General features: G+C 37.7%; 1 protein-coding gene across 1 annotated transcript in view; it reads left to right on the forward strand.

The window, feature by feature from the left end:
- LOC127431241 (nectin-3-like protein) overlaps positions 1 to 15,408 on the forward strand; it is a 111,565-nt gene extending 96,157 nt beyond the window's left edge. Inside the window, exons 7-8 of the mRNA XM_051681587.1 lie at positions 11,817 to 11,919; positions 14,316 to 15,408. Coding sequence (XP_051537547.1) covers positions 11,817 to 11,919; positions 14,316 to 14,483 — 271 coding nt within the window. The 3' untranslated portion in view covers positions 14,484 to 15,408. The remainder of the gene's footprint in view (positions 1 to 11,816; positions 11,920 to 14,315) is intronic.
- Positions 15,409 to 24,657: the final 9,249 nt, after the last annotated feature.

The following is a 24,657-nucleotide window of genomic DNA, read 5'->3' on the forward strand; positions in this document are numbered from 1 at the left end:
CTGTTTCCCCTGCCCCAGCTTGGATTAATTACTTCATGTTCTCTCCTACGGGGTAGTTTGTGTTTGTTTTTTTTCCCCCTTATTGGAGATTTATGTTGGATTTTTGTGTTTTATTTTTGTATTAAATAAACCTTTATTTTTCACTCTGCATTTGGGTCCTGAGCCTCTCTATTCCTGACACCTAACCCTAACCAATAGTGTCATAAAAAGCAAACGTGAGATAAAAAACAGAATATGTTTTGAAATTAATTTTCTATCGAGTTTTAAATCAACAAAAACAACATCCCTACCACTAGTCTGTAATGAGTCTGTGCATGCGACGTGATATAAATTACAAGACACATAATACAGTATAACGTTATATTAGCCTTCTTTGATAAGCATAATTGTAATGGCAATAGAAGATGATATGTTCTTATTAAACAGATTATTTAAGACATATAGTATGTGAGTAATGTGACTATGCAGTTTAAAGCTTAAATAAATATGCCTTAATAAATACTTAAAATATGGTTAACAGAGGAGATTAGAGCGAGAGTGTGCAATGAGAGATTCCCTCTCTCTTTCTCTCTCTCTCTCTCTCTCTCTCTTCATCCTCCTCCTCTTCTTTCTTCCTCCAATGGATGTTTCAAATCGGCTCTCCTATAGTCTTTTTACAAGGCAGTAACAAATTGCATGATGCATAATGGTAGTAAAGCTACAAGTACACAGTGCCTCGCACTCTAACCAGATGATTTATTAATATTTAGACATGTCTATAAGTAGTTCAATACTGATGCCCGTCATTTTAATCCTGTTCTGTGTGCATTTGTTCAGTTTCCAGCCAAAAAACTTTAGGCTACACGAGAGCCCCTTACGATTCACATCACGTACATTCATGTTACATGCATTTATTGTGTCACTTTCATTAATCTCTATGATTGAGCATCAGTACATCAAAAACAGTCTTACTAAAGCCATAATTATTTCTTTAATTAAATTCTGTAATAGTTAGGTAATAAATTTCGGCGCCTCGACAAGATTACAAACAACTTCATGTTTGTATATCCACCTTATTTTCATTTTGAGAAGACAAACACCTGGACATATTTGGACTGGACAGCTCCAGTAACGAAGCACTTAAGTTCTACTTTATAACAAGCGATCTACGTGCTGATTTGGGAAACAGGCATTACTCCATCGTAAAATAGCGAGCGACAAAAGTTAAGTTGATCGTTAAAGCTTAAGTTGTAACGTTATAGGCAAACCTATCTGTAAACAACTCGCCATTTAACTTTTTTTTAGGAAATGCAGAATACATGGTTAAATTTGTATTGTAAATGAGAGGCTATTCTGATGCTCACTGACAGTATAAGTGACGTGAGCAAATAAAACTGTCAGCTAAACCAAAGTCTTTCTAGCAAGTCAGTCCAATGTCGGCCATCTTTGGAATGCTCTCAGGAGGCTATTTCCAGTCATGCCAGTGTAGCCCCTATCTACTTGAATGGGACAACGAAATCTCAAAAACGGTTGGTCAAGATTACAACATAACATTTCAAACCAGCAATACAATGTGATAATATTGGAATCATAAATTGTGCTTCTTTACCTCATTATTGTGCTAAAACATGCATTTTTCCAGGCTTGTATAGCTACTGAACATGCGTGTTAACGGGTTGATTGACAGGCAATGTCTGTATCTAAAAGGTCATTGACTCTTTTAACTGTAATGCGGGACTTCCTTTCTACATCAGTTGAACATTGGGCACTAGAGCTTCTTGATTGGGCATTCCAATTACTCCCATTCATTTATATAGATGTGGCCCATCTCTGCTAAATATTCTGAGGGGGGCACGATCTTGTAAATTGTCTCATTGCGGGGCTTACTGTTCAAGACTTTGAAAGCCCCTGGTCTAAGGGGTGACTAGAAATAATCGTGTTTAAAAAAATTATACGAACAGTTAAAACATGTTATCATTTGGAACAAGAATGGTTATATGCCACTGCCATGCATACTGTATATACTTGTGTAAGTACATTTGTTTAAAATCACTGTGTAATGCACACTTACAATGACTGTTAAAACAAATGTTTCATTGTACATAGTGTCTATTTGCACCCCGGTGTAAATAGCATCTGCCACACAGTGCAGCTATTTTCACCCCTATAGTCTGGTTGAACCACAGAAATATATGACAATCTACAATAACTAATAGATGTCGCTGCAGTGGCATGGGGTGTAAAGATGGTGTGTGAATGTGTACTGTTGTCTTAGCGACCACGGTTTGAATCTGCATTTTGTCCCACTCTTTTTCCCATCCGATTTCTTGTTTTCACTCTTAATATTTCCTTTAATACTACTTAAAATAATAGATAAAAATGTATGTAAATGTTGATTTCATCACAGTGATTTGGTCACAGTGAATGTCAGGGAGTGCAGAGAAGGGTTTGATCCGGAGGCGGGGTCTGTCGATCGCACTCATTCCCGCGTGAAACCATGGTTACTGTAGTAAAACCAAGGTTATTTTTTTCTATGGTAGAGGTTAATGTGTCTGTGGGACTCTCAATAAACACACTGTAGTGATGCCCATACCACATGTTAGTATTTAAATATGGGTGCAAATATTTGTGCCAAGGTGCAATTAGTATCTATCATTATTTGCACCAGGGTTGGGGTGCAAATAATATCTGCCACTATTTGCACTGTGGTGTAAATAGCATCTACCATTATTTACGCCAGGGTGCAAATAGCATCTGCCTTAATTGTATCTTATTGCCATGTAGATCTACTTGTATTATCATTTGTTCAAAATGCTTATACACATGACAACATTTAAACACTCCAAGAGTCTATATAATGCACTCAATAGAACAAAATTCCTAACCAACAAACCCCATCTTTAGTCTGACCCATTTTTAGATACTTTAAAACTGCCTAAGACAGCTTTTAACAACTATTAACAATAGCACAGAAATAACGATTGTGTGGAGACACCACCACATTTTTGGTATTCCGGGGCATTTTGAATACAAAGACATGTATACAGTGCACTGCAGGTCATGGCAATAGTATTAATATTTGGCGAAGAAAAACACTTAAGGTCTGTAAAGTTGTTCTTTAAAAAATGGTGATACAAAGGAAAAGATGCTGCGATATATATTATATTAGGGATATAAGAGAACTCGTGTAAGATTAAATGCAAAGGCAAAAAATGCAGCTGTGTGCAATAAATTATGATGACAATCCTCATAAGAACAGATCATTTTTAAAGGGGATGCAAGGCCGTGATGCAGCAATATAATTTGATGCAAATTAAATACACATTCTCACTGCTGGTTCAGGATTCCACGAGCTACTTCAGCGTTTAAAAGTCGGTGGTCTAAACAGCTTTCTGTGCTTTAGCGCCACGTGTTGTGCTGGTTTTGGTAACTGCAACGGCTTCTGACATGTGATCTAAAACCCATATTTGATTGGTCAGGGCATTTCACCACCCAGCAAAAAATAAATATTTACACACTCGCCGTGACAAAAAAAAAAAAAAGCTTCGCAATTCTGCGCAAATGTTTGCTCCAGGTGAGAATGACATGTTAGGAATCCATTGTTTCGATTCAAAATGTTAAGTGCGGCATAAATTCATGTTTAGTGTGTAAAGGCCTTTACTTGTGATTTGTGTGAGAGGGAATAGGAAACCCTTCTAGGGTTTATTTCACCAGGAAATTACCATGATCCATACAATGAGGCACGTAAAAATAATTTTGCAAAACTGGTCTGACCTTGAATTTAACCTTTACTATATGATGTGACAGCATTTAAAGTACTTAAGTGTATCTCAAGGTCTTGGCTTAAAATCTATGCAGTTATAATAAATGTTCCAGAAACTGACCTTCAACTGTGAACTTGTGATTGCTGTGCAGTCATAAGAGAGAACTATATGAGGAGATCCAGGAGAACACTTCCTCATTCACTTTTTGATGTAAAGTCCAAAATTTTGGTCCTTATTCAGTCTATGGACATCCAGGTGGATCCAGTGAGAGTATCCAGACCTGTCTCAGAGTCTTCCTGCTCATGCCACAAATGCACTCACCATTTCCTCTCCCTAGACCATGGATCACAACTATTGCTTTTAATCCTCTATTTCTGCCATAATTTTTCATGGGAAATGCTAATGTGAGTCCATATAGACTTAATGAGTCATAAAATCCTGTTGTACACTTTTCCATCTCAGCTTTATTTAGACTTCATGTAGGGAGGGCAAGGGACACATTAGACAGACTGACAGTCCACTGAAAATCAATTATACAAAACAGTGGACTACTAATGGTTTGAGATTAATGTCCAAAGGAAGTAGAAAAACAAAAGTCGCAGAGCTGATCCCTGAGGAATGGGGAACTATGGGAGCTTATGAACATTAGGAAACTATTAGACCTTGTCCTTACACATACAATAAGGATAGACCACAAGGATACAATTCACAAGTTTTCCCTAAAGGAATTTCAACCGAAAGGTGTGAATGAGCACTGTGATTTAAGAGCTTATGCTCATTGGCAGGCAATATAGAACTTTCAAAACTAGCTGTGAAGTTTCATGATCCCTTGTTTGTCCACTCACATACTGGCATATATTTATGCTCTTCACTGGCTGACTTTTATGGAACTTTTTGGAAATGCAGCAAGCACACATGACAGTATCTAAATCCAGGGAGCAAGAAGAGGTATCTTTCCATACATTAGGCATTCTCTGAATTCAAGGTTAGGCAGGGCAACCCTCAGTAGCTGCTGAGGCCTTGGCTCCCTAAGAAGCTCAATAGATATTAGTCCATCAGATGCTTGTCCATTAAGGATGTGAGACCACACCACTCTAATGTACCCATGTCACAAATCATCCATGTCAAACCAGAAAATGCAGAGCCATCTGAATAAGAGAAAAGGAGAAGAAGAGTGTGCAGAGAGACAGATGCATAGAAAGACAGGAAGGCATTAAGAGCTAAGTAAATAGGAGCATATTTTAGTGGCACCTTAGTGGAACTTAAAAAATCTGCTGGGATATGAGCTGTATTTATTATGCAGTATTAAAGTGTGTTACATTCCAGATGCTTTATAAAGCAGAACCAGATCCATATTCTGGTCCTGGATGCTGATTGGTCTATGCAGCATTCAAACCACGCTAAAATACATGATAAAGTAACAGCTATTACATTCTAAACCTGTTCACCTAGCTACTGGGTAGATATAACTGCAGAGCACCAACAAAGGACAATAATTTAAATGTGTTCCTTAATATCTTATAATGTAGTAACAATTGGTAAAGCACTCAAGGTGCTTTAGCTGTGACTCTTTACACAATATAGCACAGACTCTAGTACCTCTAGCACATGCAGCATTTTTGGCATAATGGTGATTACTACAAAAAAACGGGTTTCAGCTCATCCTTTGTTTATTTAAAAAAGCAAAAATCACAGTTACAGTAAGACAATTACTGTAACCGTGTAAACGTTTTAAATGTACATCTACAAGACGTAAACATGAAATATGTTAACATGATTTAAGTGTGATAAAATTGCTTACTAACCTTATCTGCGTGAAGTTATATCCACTATTACATCTTTGATGTCATTACTATGAAATCTTAAAAATCTTGTTAACATGTATATCTTGTTAACATATATAATAGTAATATCTTGTGTCTTTACAGTGTGTATTTTTAGCATTTATAGACTTGCCCCATTCACTTCCATTTCAAGTTCCTTACTGTAACCATGATTTTTGCTTTTATATATATATATATATATATATATATATATATATATATATATATATATATATATATATATATACAAAAAGAGACTAATCAAATGTATTTCCGTTGTAATCAACATTATGCTACAAATGCTGTTGATTGAGCATAACTTGTACTGAACCCGTAACATTCATTTAATTTTACACAGAGGCATTAAATGAGTGAGTGTGCATTTCTGTTAATTCCAAAGGCCATGGTCAAATGTAACTCTAGCTGAGCACTTTGCGATGGGTTGAGTGTGCTGGTGTTGCTTTAAGCAGGCAGAGGTGGCACGTGTTGGCTTGGGAGGGGTTTAGGGTTAGGTTCAAAAACAGGTCAGGCATGAGCTTAGCTCCTCAAATCTGTGCTCTCACACCTAATCATGCACAGGCCATACATTTAATCAGTCTGTAATGACAGTTTAGTTGTGGTCAATATCAGATCTGCACTGTTGCAGCACTTGATTAATTGGAGACTGGGACATTAGCATTATCTTAGAAATTTAGGACATGAAACTATGGGGAATTGTTCAGTGGAAATTTAAATGACATAATTTTTTGGTTGTGTATGTTCTTAGAGGATACTCAGTTGTAAATGCAGTGATTCAAAGTAAACCATAAGACAAGGTCAGTTGTTTTCATTTGTTTCATGTTTATCATTTGGATTTTCAACTGGGCTGCAATTATATTTATGTAATCTCAGTAACATATAAGTACTCTCACCCATATCCATACACACACACAAGGTTACTCTAGATGGGGGCCCGTTGTGGCCCTGCTGGTGTTTGGGTAAAAGGTCCAGAGAGCATGAGAAAATTTGTTGCAGTGTGATCGTAGGAGCCCGGGGACGTGGAGGCCATAAGTCTTTGAGTGGCTGGTGACTGAGTCAAAGTGGCAACTTATGAAGTGACTCCATACATCTTAAAGGTTTAGTTCAAAAATGAAAATTTTCTCATGATTTACTTACCTTTAAGCCTTCCCAGATGTGTATGACTTTCCTTCTTCATCAGAACCGAAGTAAAGATTTTTAGAAGTAGACTTCAGCTCTGTTTGTCCATACAATGTATGTAAATGGGTGCCATCAGGCTGCTAGTAGTTTGACATCCAAAAGGCATATTTAGGCAGCATAAAAGTAATCCACACCACTCCAGTCGATCAATTAATGCCTTCTGTAGCAAACTGATAGGTTGGTATAAGAAACCAAATGCTAATTTTATTATTTTAAAAAATGATTGATTCTATTCAACAAATTAAATAAACATAACAGAAAATGTGGAATCAAATTATATACAATTATACCCTTCCCCGATCAATTCTTTACGTACCTATCTCCTATATTAATGACCGCCCATCGCCTAAAATACAAAGTCTGGGGCAAAATTACATTTGAGTGCCCAATACGTCACACATAAAACTCTGAACCCTCAACCAAAATTCTTAGATCTTAATGATGACCTTTTCTGAAAGCAGTAATCACAACTCCCAGAGTATCTGCCGCTTTAGGAGGGTCTATGCTACTCCCAAAAATAGTAAAGAGCAGGTGGCGCAGCTGTAAATACCTAAAGAACTGAGACCTGGGAATCCCAAAATGGGATGAAAACCATATTTTCAAAGGATCCACTCTCATACAGATCACCAAGCGTATTAACCTCCCTCACCATCCACTCTGACCAGCAAAAAGGGGACTTATTAATACATAATTTTGGGTTCAGCCACATGCTCGAGGCAACATTTAAATAAATGTCCGAATTAAAAACTCTGGACACTTTTGTCCTTACCGAGTGCAGATGCGAGATAAAGGGGTGTAACTTCTCTGGTTAGTTTAATAGAAAGGCTTTGCAATGGAAAAATAGGGGCAAGAACTTCCTGTTCAATACAAAACCAGGGAGGGGCTCTCTCAGGTGGAAGTGACCAATGAGCCAAATGTCTGAAACCGAATGCATAATAATAAAACAAAATCTTGGGTAGGCCTAGCCCACCTTTGTCAATCGGCAAAGTAATTATTGAAATGTAATCTGGGACGTTTACCATTCCAAATGAAGGACTTCACTATGCTATCAAATTGCTTGAAATAAGAGAGAGGGACAACTATAAGGAGAGTTTGTAGCAGGTAATTGAATTTTGGAATACAATTCATTTTAATAACATTAACCTTCCCAATCATAGATAAATGTAATGAAGCCCACCTGCACACATCACTCGAAAACCTTTATATTAAAGGGTCAAAATTAACTAACTTAATCACACAAATTTGCTGGGAATAAAATAAAATAACTTAATGCTCTGTTTGGGCCACTGGAAGACGCCCGGCTGAAAAGCCGTTACCGGGCAGTATGATGTCAGAGCCAAAGCTTTGGATGTAGGAATTCACTCTGTATCATGAGAATTTAGAAAAGGAATGAATAATTCTGCGGAGGCAAGGCTTAGATCTAGTAGGGTTGGAGACAAATAATAAAATATCATCTGCGTAAAGCAAAAGCTTATGTGCCACGCCACCCGCCACCACCCCTGGAAAATCAACCTCCTTTCTTATCACGGCTGCTAATGATTCCAGGGCAAGACAGAACAATAAGGGGGAAAGAGGGCAACCCTGCCGGGTGCAACTATCCAAAGTAAAATAATCTGAAATTAATCCATTCCTTTGAACCGCCACTACCAGGTGTCTATAAAGTAACTTAATCCACCTAATAAAAGTATTATCAAACCCCTACATTTCCAAAATCTTAAAAAGATAATCCCATTCTACCATATCAAACGCCGCCTCAGCGTCAAGTGAGATGGTAGCGACCGGAGTCTGATCATTCGTCACTGACCACATGATATTAATGAAATGCCTAATGTTATCAGAAGAGTTACAGCCCCGAATAAACCCCACCTGATCTATATGTATAAGAGATGTCATAACTTTACTTAGTCAGTTAGCCAAAATTTTTGACAATATTTTAACGTCTAGCAGGATCAGGGAAATTGGACAGTAACTCTTACACTCACTTGGGTCTTTGTCCTTTTTAAGAATCAGACTGATCCAGGCTTGTGTCATGGTTGGCAGAAGCTTACCATTCTTTAATGATTCCGTATAAACTAGCAAAAGTGGAGTTAGTTCTGTAGCATAAGATCTAAAAAACTCTGTGGGAAAGACATCTGGCCCTGGAGCCTTGCCTGTAGGCAAGGCCTTAATTACCTCACCAAGCTGCTCAAATGTTATCTCAGAATCAAGATAATGTTTTTGCTCAGTCGTCAGTTTAGGAAGTTCTAAAGGAGGTTCTAATGGTTCCACAAAGTTTCTAATATCCTCTTCAGTAGATGAAGACATGGAACTATAGAGATCAAGATAAAATCCTTTAAAAGCATTATTAATATCAATGGCTGAGGTAAATATTTCACCACCAGCCAATTTTACTGATGGAATGGAAGAAAAAGACTCTCTCTGTATTATATATCAAGCCAGAAGTTTTCCTGCCTTGTCCCCCGACTCAGAGTTTGACTGTCTTGCCCTGAATAGCCAAAACTCCACCTTCTGCAACAAAATAGTATTATAGCTGTATTTCAATCGGGTCAATTCTCTGAGGCCATTAGACGACATTCAGCGCTTCAGCTCTGCTTTGGCACTTTTAATATTCCCTTCCAATTTCACGAGTTCATGTGCTTTGGATTTTTTGGTGAATGAGGCATACTGTATGATCCAGCCCCTAAGAACTGCCTTAAGTGCCTCCCAAGCCATGCCCACAGAGGATACTGAGGACCAGTTAGTCTCCATGTAGACATTTATTTCAGTCTTTAGCATTTGTTGGAATTCAGGATTTTGCAAAAGGGATACAATAAAATGCCAACTGTATGATTTTTTTTTCTCCGTATGTGGCAACACCTCTAAACACACCAGGGCATGATCTGAGACTAAAATGTTTCCAATTGAGCAATCAACAACATATGAAATGAGGGACTTAGATATCAAATAAAATTTATTCTTGAGTCAGTCTTATGGACTGATGAAAAAAATGTGTAGTCCCTACCATATGGGTTCAAAAGTCCCCAAATATCTGTAAGACCAAGATTTTTACACATCCTGTGATGCATCAATGTTGCCCTGGGGGGACTGCACGCTTTTGCTTCACTATGATCAAGGACCGAGTCCATCAAAAGATTAAAGTCTCCTCCCGATATTATATCATGAGGGGTGCCAGCGGCTTGTAACATCCCTTCAAGATCTATAAAAAAGCCCATGATCATCCACGTTAGGTGCATAAATGTTACTAAAAATAAGAATTTGCCCCTGAATTTCAGCTAAAACAATAATGACTCTAATTTATCTTTACTCTGTTTGAGACATTTGAATTGTAGATGTTTACTTAGTGTAATGACTCCCCTGCTCTTACTCGAGCCAGCACTATAAAAAAAAATGCCCACCTCATATCTTTCAAAATTTTTCAGCTTCCTGTGGAGGAAGGTGCATTTCTTGAAGAAACACTATCATATTTCTTACGCTTAAGAAGATAAATAACCTTCCTTCTTTTTATGGGGTGCCCCATTCACATTCCACATGGAGAGAGACAATCCACTCATATTTACATTTGATATTTTGACATAAGAAAAAATAGATTGTGTGTCAAAAACAAGATTATAAAGACCACATTCCAACATTGGTGCAACAATTAAAACCCGAACATCCCCCGGAACAAAACAAACAGAAAAAAGAAAAACGTGCGCATTAACCCCATGCACGACAGCGCCAAATGGCATCCATCCCTCCAAACTCAAACAGTCCATGTATGCCTATGAGGACCCCCACGACAACTTTGCCGTCGGATTGCTCAAGTCCAGTGTAAGAAACAAAACGATAATTAACATTTTTTAAACTTTAAATCGCTGCTTCCACCCAGCACTGTTTTGCTGTTTGAAATGAACTAACTCTCGCATGACGTTCGTTTCTCTGTTGTATACAACTAAACTGTCATTACAGACTGATGTATTGCGCTTACATCACTGATGTGTCGACTGCTGGCAAGAAGCGATTTAAAAAAAAAAGTTAATAAAGTTTTCATTATCGATTTGTGTCTTACACCAACCTATTGATTTGCTAGAGAAAACATTAAAATTGATCGACTGGAGTCATGTTGATTAATTTTATGCTGCCTAAATATACCTTTTGGACTGTCAAACACCCAGCAGCCTGTTGGCACCCATTTACATGCATTGTATGGACAAACAGAGCTGAAATATGCTTATAAAAATCTTCACTTCGGTTCTGCTGAAGAAGGAAAGTCATACACATCTGGGATGGCTTAAAAGGTAAGTAAATCATGAGAGGATTTTCATTTTTTAGGTAAACTAACCCTTTAAGTCTTGGGCAGTGTGGGAGCTGGGACAAGGACACTCAGATAAGGCTTCCTGTTAAGAAACTTTATGTTAAGGGCTTTCAGCCTTACAAAAAGGGTTGTTTTGTTTGGCTTGGGTAATTTCTGGTCTTGATATGGATATAAAACAGAGCGTTCCAGTTGGTTCCCAGAACTAAAAGAGGGTGTGGTTGTCCTTTTTCCCCCAGACTAAGCACATTTCAGACTAATCTCTTAACAAACATGTCCACCATCTACTGAAAACAAAGTCCATGGACATCTGAACACCACACCCATATTTCTTGAACATTTCATTTTAAAACAATGGCCATTAATAGGGAGTTGGTCCTCTCTCAGTGATGTTATGTTAAGCGATGGGACCTGGCTTGCAATTGGCTTTCAATTCATCCCAAGATGTTAAATAGGCTACAGGTCTGGGCTTTTTGTGTAGGCTAATCAAGTTTTTCCATACCAGACTCAGTAAACCATTTCTTTATGGACCTTGATTTGTGCACAGGGGCATCGTCATGCTGGAAATGGAAAAGGTACATCCCATTCTACTAAACAATGATATTGCATGGCTGTATGCACACATATAGTCCACATAGTTTTGGCCGTGTAGTGTATAATTACAGAGCATTTTCAAAGAAGTCACGCAACATTATAGCCAGTGAACATTTTGTGAAACATCCCCTGAATGTTGTTGATTTTTCTCCATGAATTTCCATTCAGGATCGACCTCCCTCCAACTCACAAGCCTCCTCCTCCATATACAGAGAGACCTCCCGCCATTCCACTGGCCTCGCATGCACCTCAGGTGGCCTCATTCTCTCAGGTAAATCTTACACGGATCTGTTTACTCTGCAGGGTTCTCTTTTCTACCAGTCTGATTTATTGTCCTACTGTGGTACTTTATAATGCTACTATATTTAAAAGATGACTACTGGCATGATCCTTATTATTCAAGGAGGGAGTATTTGTTCTCTGTCTCTTTATGCTCTCCTTTACCAGAATCTATCATTTATTGTTGGCACTTTCCACAAATACGGTTCACTTTGGTGTGCCATTACTTTGTTTTAAAGCTTTACAGGCAAAAATTCCATGTTTTTTTTTTTTTTTTCTTTGTAAGAACTATTAGATATGTTGGTAACAGTACAATAAGGCTGTATTGGTTAATATTATTTAATTGCATTAGTTAACATGAACTGACAATGAACAAAACTTTTACAGCACATACTAATCTTGGTTATTGTTAATTTCAGCAAATACTAATATTTTTTTTTTTTAATTACAAGTTGTATTTGTAAAAATGAACTAAAAATGAAAAATAGTATTTTTACAAAATTAACCATAATTAATAATGCTGTAAAAAATATTGTTTATTGTTAGTTCATGATACCTAATAGAAACTTATTGTAAAGTGTTACCAATACAGTATGTTAGATGTAAACTGTTATTTAACATAAAATGAACCTAGCATGAAATGTAGCTAGTTTGAACACATGAAATGTTTATACACCTCAATTGTTTAAGAAAAGTTATTTAAGAAAAAAATAGTTTCTTTAAACATTTTAGTTACAGATGCCATTGTAGAAATTCCCTATTCATAGTCAGCCTTGATTAATTTAAGGCAGATGCTATTTGCATCCTGGTGCAAGTAATGGTATATGCTATTTACACCCCAGTGCAAATAGTGGCAGATATTATTTTCACCCAAACCATGGTGCAAATTATGGTAGATACTAATTGCAACCTGGTGCGAATAGTGTTGGTATATTTAATACATATTTAAATACTAACATACAGTATGGGTATCACTGCAGTGTTTATTGTGTTTATTGTGAGTCCCACAGAAACACTACATTAACCCCTACCTGTAAACCTAACCTTAACCTTCCCTTAGAAATGTTTTTGTTTTTTGTTTTACTAACCATGGTTTCACCATGGTATTTTTTGTACATTTACTGTAACCACAAAATTATCCATGGTTACTATATTACCACCATATTACTGTAGTAGCACCATGGTTAATTGCATTAAAACTATGGTTTCTGCCAAAAAACATAGTTACTACAATATTAGTAATACAGTGATGCAATGTACACACAAGCGATGTCGAGCCGCGGGAACAACTGCGATCGACAGACCTCGCATCTGGCTCAAACCCTTCTCTGCACTCCTCAACTTTCACCGTGACCAAATCACTGCGATGAAATCAACATTTATATTTATTTTTATCTATTATTTTAAGTAGTATTAAAGGAAATATTAAGAGTGGAAACAGGAAATCGGATGGGAAAAAGAGTGGGATAAAACACGGATTCGAACCTACAACAGTACACATTCACACACCGTCTTTGCACCCCACGTCACTGCAGCGGCATCTGTTGTTAAGTTTGCCATATATTTCTGTGGTTCCACCAGATTATTGGGATGAAAATAGCTGACCTATGTGGCAGATACTGTTTACACCGGGGCGCAAATAGATACTCATTTAATTTAATCCATGATTGAAATTGTCCAATAACAGGGCAGTTACCAAGATAAAGCAAGTAGTATTCGGCTGGCCATGTGGTTCTAACATGGCAGCCCCCATGAGGGGACTCTCTCCATGTAGAATAAAACAGCTTTTATAAGGTTACTGATATGACTGATAATCATGAGTCTCCGTCTCATGTAAGTACTCATGATTGTATACATATGTTTCAAAATTACAATTAATGACTTTAGAAGTAAAACTCTGGGAAAAAAAAAATACTGAGTGCACCTTTAATTTATGGGAAATAGAAGTTTATCAATAACTACAAACCAATATTTGGTCCTAAACAAGCTAGCCCCAAATATAATACAAATAAATAAATAAATAAATAAATACAAATTTGGTTTTAAACTTTGTTTAGACATGTCACAGATTTTGGTAGCACCTGCTTTCATTGCCATTTTGTTAAAATTACTACTTTTTTAAAATAGTTTCAGGCTATACTTTGTACCCTATTTGTGGGAAGTTCCTGTTTTTCTTTTTGTCTTATCCTTATCATATTGCACCCCTCCAACACATAAAAATGCATGGCCTTCTTTTCATCTAATCACATTAAACAGACAATGTCATTGTCTACAAGCACCAGCACTCAAGGGAGTTGCTAATAATACTGCAGCTTTTTGTCATGAATATGCACATGAATACAAATATACACAACAAGAGAGTTGTGCTCTTGTCTCTTGTATGTGCAGGCTCGTCGGATGGAGAGACGTTATGAGCTGGCTGAACGAGTGCCCCGCAGGCTAGCTCACCAAGATAACCAGAGCCCCACCCACCATTCACTGTCGTATCAGGAGTGGATCTGTCATCAGAATGGGGCAGAACGCGTTTACATCAACCATAGAGAACACTATGTGTGATGGAGTCGTCATCATGTCAACTGCAGCACATTGCCAGCCCCAAAGTTAAAACTGTTTACAAGTATTCTGGGAGCACCTTGTTTAGGGCACTACTATACAGTAATTACAACACTGAAAAATTACTTTTTGGGTCTGTATAATGCACGATGAAAACCCTGGCAACTACTGTATCTAATTAGTTCAGCCTGGAACACAATGCTGTGTTGTACTACATAAGGCATCATTAACTTTTACATGTACAGTAGTCCAGTATAAAATGACCTACAGACTATTATATGACAAGTAGACTGCCTATATATGATTCCAGTTTCATTGGTCACTGATTTCTCAAATCTAGTGGTCAAACTGAGTGGCAAATATGGTTGACACTTTAAAGAATGTACAAAACAAAATGTGATTTTTCTTGACAATGGATGTTTAAATCATATGTTGCATTAATCATATGTACCAGTGAGCAGGTTTTCTCTGTAAAATGTTATTTTTATTCAGTGTAGACTATAGTTCATTGTCCAATTGACTAAAATGCTCAGCAAACTGAGATTTGATTTGTCTTGTTATGACAGATAGTGACTACTACAGTAGGTAATTTGCCATAAGTTTCTTGTTTACACTGTGATGTACAGTAGATGTGAATTGCTCTATGTACCTTTTCATTGCTTATGTGTGTAGATATTGTATTACGCATCATGTAAATATCTGAGCTCATAATAATATCATTGTTCTTTAAAATTAAGTCTGAATAGACAACACATTAGAAATTCAAACATTTTAAATAGTTAGGCTTAAACTGAATGTGATCAGTCGTTTTGCAAACATTTTTATTGATTATATTCCACCTGTTGAACAGTGAAGCATGGACTTTGAATCTCATAACCAAAGCTATCTTTGCATTACATCATACAGATTATCAAATAAAACAATGTAACCGGTAAATATAAGGCTTGTTTTATTATGCAGCATTATATCAAGTGATGTCATTTTTTCCTCTGAGTAGGTTCACAGAAAATCTGATATAACAGACAGTAGTTCTGTTCTTCTCCAATTTTCACACAATCTCATTATGACAGAGATTTGAGAGTCAGATATAGGTTGTAAAACCCAATGAATGCATAAAAAGGCTTTTTATGCTGCTCTATGGTCATCAAGACTGCTGGATGACTTCCCAAGTCGATGATGGAAAATCTCAGACCACAAAATGCTCTTTGGGAAGGAGCGAGAGACAGAGAAAGGGGATGGTAGGAGTACTTGTAAGAGCCTCAGCAGAGACTGCTGTCTGAATGTTAACTTAGAACTTGTGTTGTAGGTAAACAAACCAGTTATCTGCTGGGCAACTGGACAGGCAAAGCCATTAAACAGCAGGCTTTTAATGAGGTGACAGTCACCAGGGAGCAATCTACACTATTCTGGCCCCACCGTTTGTGGGAAATATCAACTAATGGACCCCCAACACTTAATGAGAGCATTGTTTATTCCATTGGCGAGTCACCTCTGTGGAATGCATCCACCATTTCTATATTAAAACGTGTCAGTCCCACAATAAACTCAGGTTTGGTTCATCCAAGATAAATCTATTTAGGCTAATAAAGGTGTATGTCTCAGTCCAAATCTATTACCAAGCTAGCAGTAATATGCAACTCATTATAACAGCCCACTCATCACCTTATACAAACCAGAGGCAAGCCATGCATTGACATATGTGTTCTGCACTTTCTTGGCAGACCTTATATATTCTTTCATGTTGTGTGAGGTTGGGATTTAATTTTGCTATCTATAACCATTACACTGATCTCTGTTTGTGTGGCTGACCTACTGTGGACCTGATATTTCAGCACATTAAGAAGCCATCTGAGGGATTTAAGGTGCTCATTTGGCCATCTATAATTTTAAGAGGTCTCATATGTTCTGGAGGAGCAAATGTTCTCTTATTCCAGAATGAGTCTCAGTTTTGCAAGACTCAAGACAATGTGGAACATTGCATAAATATTTTTACAATAATATCTTTGGAGAAGAAAGCCTTTGGGAGCATTATTAAATGAAGTCGACATCGAGCTCTTCACACCTGTCCAGAAAGCAAGACAAATTGGCTATGGTCAACAACAATGCAACTTATCTTAAACTATGCAGATCACTTTCAAGCTATAAGGAATCTGCTTTACATTACTAATCCTGAATATCTCTGTGAATTCCAAAAACCAGCAGGGAATGGAGGAAACTTCTACTTGCTTCTGAAAAGTGATTTGTCATTGTAGATTAACGTGGACCGTCATTGGCGCAATACTAGACTGTGATGAAGGGCTATAAAGTGGTTCTTACCTCAGCAAAGTGCATCCAAATCCGTCCTGCAACTATTATCAGGAGGCTGGTTAACTTTATTAGAGTTGGAACAATCTGCAATGTCCCAAACACTTTCTATCTGCATCTCTCCTTTTAAAGGGATAGTTCACCCAAAGTGAACTATCCCTTTAACTGTATTCTTTTTATTTTTTATTCATTTTAATCATTTTTACTTATCTTTTAAATTCAATTTATTACTTTTTAATCTCATTTCTTGTTCTTAATTGGTTTTAAAATTAATTTATCTTGTATTTTCTTTATTATTTATATGTAAAGCATTTGAATTGCCATTGTGTATGAAATGTGCTATATAAATAAACTTGCCTTGCCTTTCCTTGCCAAAGATGAAAACCCATCTTTTACTCACCTTCATGTCCTTTGAAACCGTATTACTTTCTTTCTTCTGTGTACCACAAAAGGAGGTAATTAAAGCAAAATATCCATGCTGCTCCTTTCCATGCATTGACCCCTTTTACATGCACTTAAGAAAACGTCTTTTTCCAGGGATTTGCAGAACGTGGCATTCTTTAATGTGATGTACACATGAACTCGGTTTCCCTTACGGCATTTAAGGGATTAAGAGAAAGGTTTAACACACTTAGGTTTCTGCTGGAGAACGGCTTATGTGGAGCTTATGTGGCCAAGTAAATGCAGAAACGGCGTTTGCATAGGTTGTGGAAAAGTGTGCATGTGCGTATGCTCTCAAGAGCGCTAGGGGAATATTGGAGTATGGCATAAAAAGAACAAACATGATGAAAAGTAAAGGAAACAAACACAGCAGCAACTGTAGGACATTTGGAAATAAAGCAAAGCAACAGAGAACAAAAATAGTGAAGTCATCCTCAGATGCCGCATGTTCGTTTTTTACACTAGCGTCATGGGGAAATTACATTGCTGTTGAAAAACCTGCCTATTAGCTGAGCCGCATGGACAGTATACTGGGATAAAGAGTATTTTGCTTACACAGTGCATGTAAATGCGAACACTGCTTTCGTGTTTTAAGCAGCTTTCTCGCACATAAACGGCTTTCTGGTGTCCATGTAAATGAGCTGTCAAGCAAGAGTTTAAGGCAAGATTCTCAGTGAATAACAATTTACATTTCAATTTGTTTCTAACACAAAGTTCATGTAGCTTCAGAAGACTTGGAATATAGTGCATTAGGCATATGGATTATTTTTATGATTTTTTTTTTTTTTTTTTTGTCCTTTTTGGATCCAAACAGTCCTTGGTACTTTCATTGTAGAGAAGGGATTATCGTGAACATTCTTCAAAACTTCTCTTTTTGTATTCCACAGAAGAAAGTAAGGCTGTATGGCTATTAAACTATTAAGTCAGTGTTCCCTAGTGTGACCGTCCAGTGCAGATTTACAGCTATGGATAGAGGGGAGGGGAGGAGAGGGGGACAGTGGGGGATTGTTAACATTACAGATTTATTATCCAATAGAGCAGGAGGTTCAACAGGCCTCCTACTCATCTCTCCTTCAGGGCTGAAAGTCACATCGTCTTCAAAATACAGCATTGATGAATATCAGAGGCAGCTCCGAGTACAGGTTAGGACTGGAAGGCAACTTTGCCATGGTATCATTTTTCCCAAAGAGAGACTGTCTTGTTAGACAGTCAGAGGGGTCAATGTTTGGTTGGTTAGCATGGCAGTGAGCCCCTGCTGTTAGATACTGTAACGTCACAATCTGGGCCCAAAAACTCTCTTTCTCCATTGACGGCAATTAAAAAATAAACGTATTCTGACAAAACATTTTGCAAGCAACATAAATATGGTATAAAATATTTCATTATATTGCTATATTATTTAAGTATTTAATTATATTATATTACGTGTTTTTTTAGTCACATGGCAATTATGGCTCAGGTGATTGACTCGAAATAACCCTAAACAAAACATATCTGATTTCATATGGCATATTTCGGGGGGCTTTCTCTAGGTATTGAAGACCATGTTGGATCCTTCAGACATAAAATATGTCACTTCTTCTGAAATATGTCACATCCTGATAGTCCGTTCTCCATTGGGACTTATATGTATAGATACTCAAGTGGGGCTTCAAGCATAATTCAGTACAATAAAGATATCATTAATCACAGATACATTGGCTGCTTTTCAGTGGACAGAGCAATAACATGTCTCAATCTCATTTTCTGTTGTCTAAGGAGATATCAGATGAAGATAGATGAAAAGATATGCAGTCATTCATTCACCTATTGATTTGTGTCAGTATGTGGGACACCGTGGTTCATCATAACTTCCTAAAGAGATTATAGAAAGGAGCCAGACAGCTGCATCAGAAGTTAAAATCAGCCACATTTATCTAACGTTTACATGAAAAACATCTGCTTATGAAAATAGAGATTTTGTTATTCTGACACAAGCCTGCTGAACGTGCCTTTTGTTGTCTATTTAAAATGCAATAATGGATAGACACAAGTAATTCTGCTTATAGCTGTGCACTAGAGTGTGTTATTGATGTATTGCTGCCTATCCATTGACAAATGGACATGGACAACCTCAATTTTAGGTTAAAATGCATTTAATTGTACAAAGGAAAATATATGTTGTTAGATGTTGTAACTGGTCACCATTTTTTATTTTCCTTTCAGGGTCCTGATTAGTAACACTTTCAAGAATCCTCAAGAGATTGCCTGTTTAAAAATGGATTTAGTGAATCATTCTTCAGGACAAAATGAGTGCGTTTACATGCACTTTAAAGTCTGATTTTTAGAATTTACCATCCACTGTGAGAACTTGAGGGCTGAAAGTTGTGGGGCTCAAACATAACGTTTATTCTGAACTCACCTTTTAATTAATTTATATTGGAAATTCTGTTTGACGTGATCTTATAGCATGATACGATGATTGTTCTCCCTTCAAAATGCCCTTTGGAGGCTGATTTATATAATCTTTAACAGGGACACACGGTGAATGCTAGAAATGTTTATTTTTGGATGGATCAGTAGTCTGTAAACCATTCACACCTGTGACTCACTGATATGCCTCTAATTACTGCTCTTTTGTCCACTGACTAATCCTCTATCTGTCTGCCATAGTAAAACTCATATCACCCAACACCAATCAGTGCACTTGCAATAAATGTCTTTAATAAAAAATAAAAATTTAAAAAAAGAAAAAACTTTTTCATGATCTTATGTGGACTATTTTCACACATTCCATCATAAATTACAATAAAAGAGGGTACATGCATACTATGGCCAAGGTTAGCATGCTAGCGTTAGCATTAGATGCAGTATGTAAACATTACAAATTAAACATTATCTACTGCAAATATCTTTTGATTATAATCAAGTGGTTATAACAGCTTCTTTTACTGTTCTCATATTCCATTCATAGAATGAGGCTGAAAGCATGATTTTTATGCAAAAGCTATGCAGCCTGAAGCAAATGTACGTGGCTGTAAAGTTTCAGTGTTGTTGTGCCTGTTGTTTTGAGTCTCAATGTTGAGAAACTAGTTAGCTGACTTCTTCGAAGCGTTATTATGATGTAAAAGGCCAACTGTAAAACGTCTACAGCACTTTCTCAGCTGCTGTCCTTTCTTCACCGATTCGATTGTGCATAATGTCAAGTATACTTGACAGAGATATGAAATCTGTAGCTTGACAATGCAAAAACCTGTGGTAGTCCGATTATAACTGTCCATGTAAACATACTCAAATAAAAATAATATATATATATATTTTTTACATATTTAGTACGGCCTTTTTCTTTCAGAACAGTAAAACTACACATCATGTCAACTGCTCATATACAGTATATGAAGATCTTTGAGCACTAACAGTATTTTTTTTCACTCAGAGGTGATGCTATGAGGCTACAGCACTCTACTTTGTGAAAAATTTAGTGAGTTTTGCTGTCGCAGTAAAAGTTTTCCGACACTCAGGGAGGTAAATGGACCAGAATCAGCTCACATTCCGACAGCTATGAAACACAGCAATATTTTAATGATACAAATGTTTAATTGTTATACGTGGAATTTGATTGTATTTTTAGGTTCCAACTTATTAATAATTTGTGTTAAAATGTAAAGCCGACATAAATTTTCAAACAATGACAGCTCATATTATCATACATGCAATTTCATGACATTCAAGGAAAATACACCTGCACTTTTTGAAATTTGTCACCCCACATTTAAAAAAAAAAAAAAAAGTTGAAATGTTAGTAAAATTGTTGAACACAAATTCTAAAATAAACTTAGTTTCACATGTATATGTGTGTGTGTTTATGTTGCCTATGTAGTGGCACTCAATTTTGCCGTTTTGAGACAGAAGAATCTGCTCACTTTAACTGCAGTTCGATGTGTGAATGACATGAGAACATGGCCAGAGGCTGTGCTGTTTCTGACAATTTCAGTGCCCTAGGCAAAACTGCGATTGTCGGATGAGGGGGTGGGGGTGCACGCAGCGGTGGTGGATTAGCGTGGCGACCGCATCACTGGCACTCCCGAGACTGCCAGCGTGGGAAGAAGGGTTCATGGTTTGAGATAGGGCTGGGAGGTTTTTCCCAATTAATTTGAATTTGCGTTTTGACACATTTTTCTTTTTTTTTTTAATCGAGAAATCTAGATTTTGCAAAAAATATTGCAAACACTATAGTTAGATACGTTGTAAATCCACCAAAGGCTGAATAAGGAAGAGAAAAAGAATTCACAGCACTTGTCTTAATGCCCAACCCGATCTCACAAAAATTCGTACATATTTTACGAGTTGGCTATTTCGTATGATTTTGTATGATTTCGTCTGTATGAATTTGTATGATTTCATCACATGCAAGTGCCCGGATGTGTAATGCGGAAGCACGAGTTCCACATGTGAGGTGTCAAGGACATGCTTATTAATATTATGCCCTTACCCAAACCCCTTAACTAAACCTAACTGATCAGTAGATTGGGTAAACATGACAGGAAGCTGTTATGTGTGACAGAAGAATGGAGATAGAATTGTTGCATATTAACATACAAATGGAAAGAAATTTACATCAGAGGAATACTGTGACTTAAGGTTCGTATAATTTTCTCTCAGTTATAAACATGTGTAGTGTCTTGTTAAATGTCGACAGCTGAAAATTGCCCATTTGTAGAGTGTCCTGATCATTAACTTTATAGCTAACCTGGCTGAATGTATGAGTCTGCTATTTTAATTTTAACCAAGTTTCTTGACTGAAATTTATCGTCAAAACCTTTACTCTTAATGTTACATGGCAGATCCAAACATACACACTACTAGACATTACAAATATCTGTAGGTCAGATAGTGCCTTTATAAAACATGAATTATATTAGATGATCTTAGGAGCACAAACCATAAATTAACTGAGCAATATCACACGAGCAAGAGTGCGATATGGCCCTACATCAGCACTGCTGTGATTCGGCCACAGGCACAAGGCCATGGGTAATCACAGCAGTGCTGAATTGGGGCCATATAGCATGTTTGCGAGTGTGATATTGCTTATATACAACAGTTCAATGAACAAGTAAATTTAAAAAATTTGGAAAAACTGAGAACAGTCATAAAAACGCATTTGTGCATGGAACTACTTTCTTACGCAACGGATGAGAATTTGACGCTGGTTCAAACCAAATGAAACGTCCAAGCCTTCGTTAGTAAATCAAAAATGTCACTTCAGAAATAAAAAACGAAACGTCCCTTTTTCAGGACAATGTCTTTTAAAGATAATTTTGTAAAAATCCAAATAACTTTACAGATCTTTATTGTAATGGATTTAAACAATGTTTTCCATGCTTGTTCAATGAACCATAAACAATTAATGAACATACACCTGTGGAATGGTCGTTAAGACACTAACAGCTTACAGATGGTGTGCAATTAAAGTCACTAAAAACTTAGGACACTAAAGAGACCTTTCTACTGACTCTGAAAAACACCAAAAGAAAGATGCCCAGGGTCCCTGCTCATCTGTGTGAACGTGCCTTAGGCATGCTGCATGGAGGCATGAGGACTGCAGATGTGGCCAGGGCAATAAATTGCAATGTCCGTACTGCGAGACGCTGAAGACAGCGCTACAGGGAGACATGAAGGACAGCTGATTGTCCTCGCAGTGGCAGACCACATGTAACATTACCTGCACAGGATCGGTACATCCGAATATCACACCTGCGGGACAGGTACAGGATGGCAACAACTGCCCGAGTTACACCAGGAACGCACAATCCCTCCATCAGTGCTCAGACTGTTTGCAATAGGCTGAGAGATGCTGGACTGAGGGCTTGTAGGCCTGTTGTAAGGCAGGTCCTTACCAGACATCACCGGCAACAACGTCGCCTATGGGCACAAACCCACCTTCGCTGGACAAGACAGGACCAGACAACACGTGCGCAGGATCGGTACATCTGAATATCACACCTGTGGGACAGGTACAGGATGGCAACAACAACTGCCTGAGTTACACCAGGAATGCACAATCCCTCCATCAGTGCTCAGACTGTCCGCAATAGGCTGAGAGATGCTGGACTGAGGGCTTGTAGGCCTGTTTTAAGGCAGGTCCTTACCAGACATCACTGGCAACAACATTGCCTATGGGCACAAACCCACCTGTGTCACAGCATCATCGGACTGAGCTTGTTGTCATTGCAGGCAAGCTCAACGCTGTGCGTTACAGGGAAGATATCCTCCTCCCTCATGTGATACCCTTCCTGCAGGCTCATCCTGACATGACCCTCCAACATGACAATGCCACCAACCATACTGCTCGTTCTGTGCATGATTTCCTGCAAGACAGGAATGTCAGTGTTCTACCATGGTCAGCGAAGAGCCCGGATCTCAATCCCATTGAGCACGTCTGGGACCTGTTGGATCAGAAGGTGAGGGCTAGGGCCATTCCCCCCAGAAATGTCTGGGAACTTGCAAGTCCCTTGGTGGAAGAGTGGGGTAACATCTCACAGCAAGAACTGGCAAATCTGGAGCAGTCCATGAGGAGAAGATGCACTGCAGTACTTAATGCAGCTGGTGGCCACACCAGATACTGACTGTTACTTTTGATTTTGACCCCAACTTTGTTCAGGGACACATTATTCCATTTCTGTTAGTCACATGTCTGTGAAACTTGTTCAATTTATGTCTTAGTTGCTGAATCTTTTTATGTTCATACAAATATTTACACATGTTAATTTTGCTGAAAATAAAAGCAGTTGAAAGTGAGAGGGCATTTCTTTTTTGCTGAGTTTAGTATCACGGCTTGTGCTGTTTCTAACAAGTTATTGGATAAACAAGGATGGATGTGTGTGTGTGTGTGTGTGTGAGAGAGAGAGAGAGAGAGAGAGAGAGTGTGCGATCACCTGTTGCCACACTCAAGCAGAGATGCTGTCAGCTTTATGAAGATCAGCTTTCTCAGTGGAAAAGTAGCCATTCAAGCGGGGATATTTCTCCCTATTTCGCGGTAGCCGGTGCACAAAATTCTTTCACTATAGAAACCGCAATCTTTTCCGCCATTTTAAACAGCATGTCCTCGCCAATGTGGAAAGTCCAGTAAGAGGTAAGTGCCTTGAGTTGTGTAATTAATCTGTCTGTTGTGTCTCTCAGCTGTGATGAGCCTTAATGCTGAAGTTGTTAGTTTAAAGCCGTTTAAAGCGATTTCCTATCTTTAGTAGTATAGTAGTAATACGAGTGATTACGTAGTGCTATTATATGTAAACACTGGCTGAGCAGATTCACTTCACATCCTAACTGGCTCATATTACACACAAAAATGATCTTTTGCCACCACCTGCTGGCTAACATATGTAATGTAAAAAATATATATTTTTTTTTAAAACGACACGAATACAGTAGCTCTTAACACATATGCACTGCT

This window comes from Myxocyprinus asiaticus, chromosome 40 (genome assembly GCF_019703515.2).
Source record: "Myxocyprinus asiaticus isolate MX2 ecotype Aquarium Trade chromosome 40, UBuf_Myxa_2, whole genome shotgun sequence".
Taxonomy (NCBI): Eukaryota; Metazoa; Chordata; class Actinopteri; order Cypriniformes; family Catostomidae; genus Myxocyprinus; species Myxocyprinus asiaticus.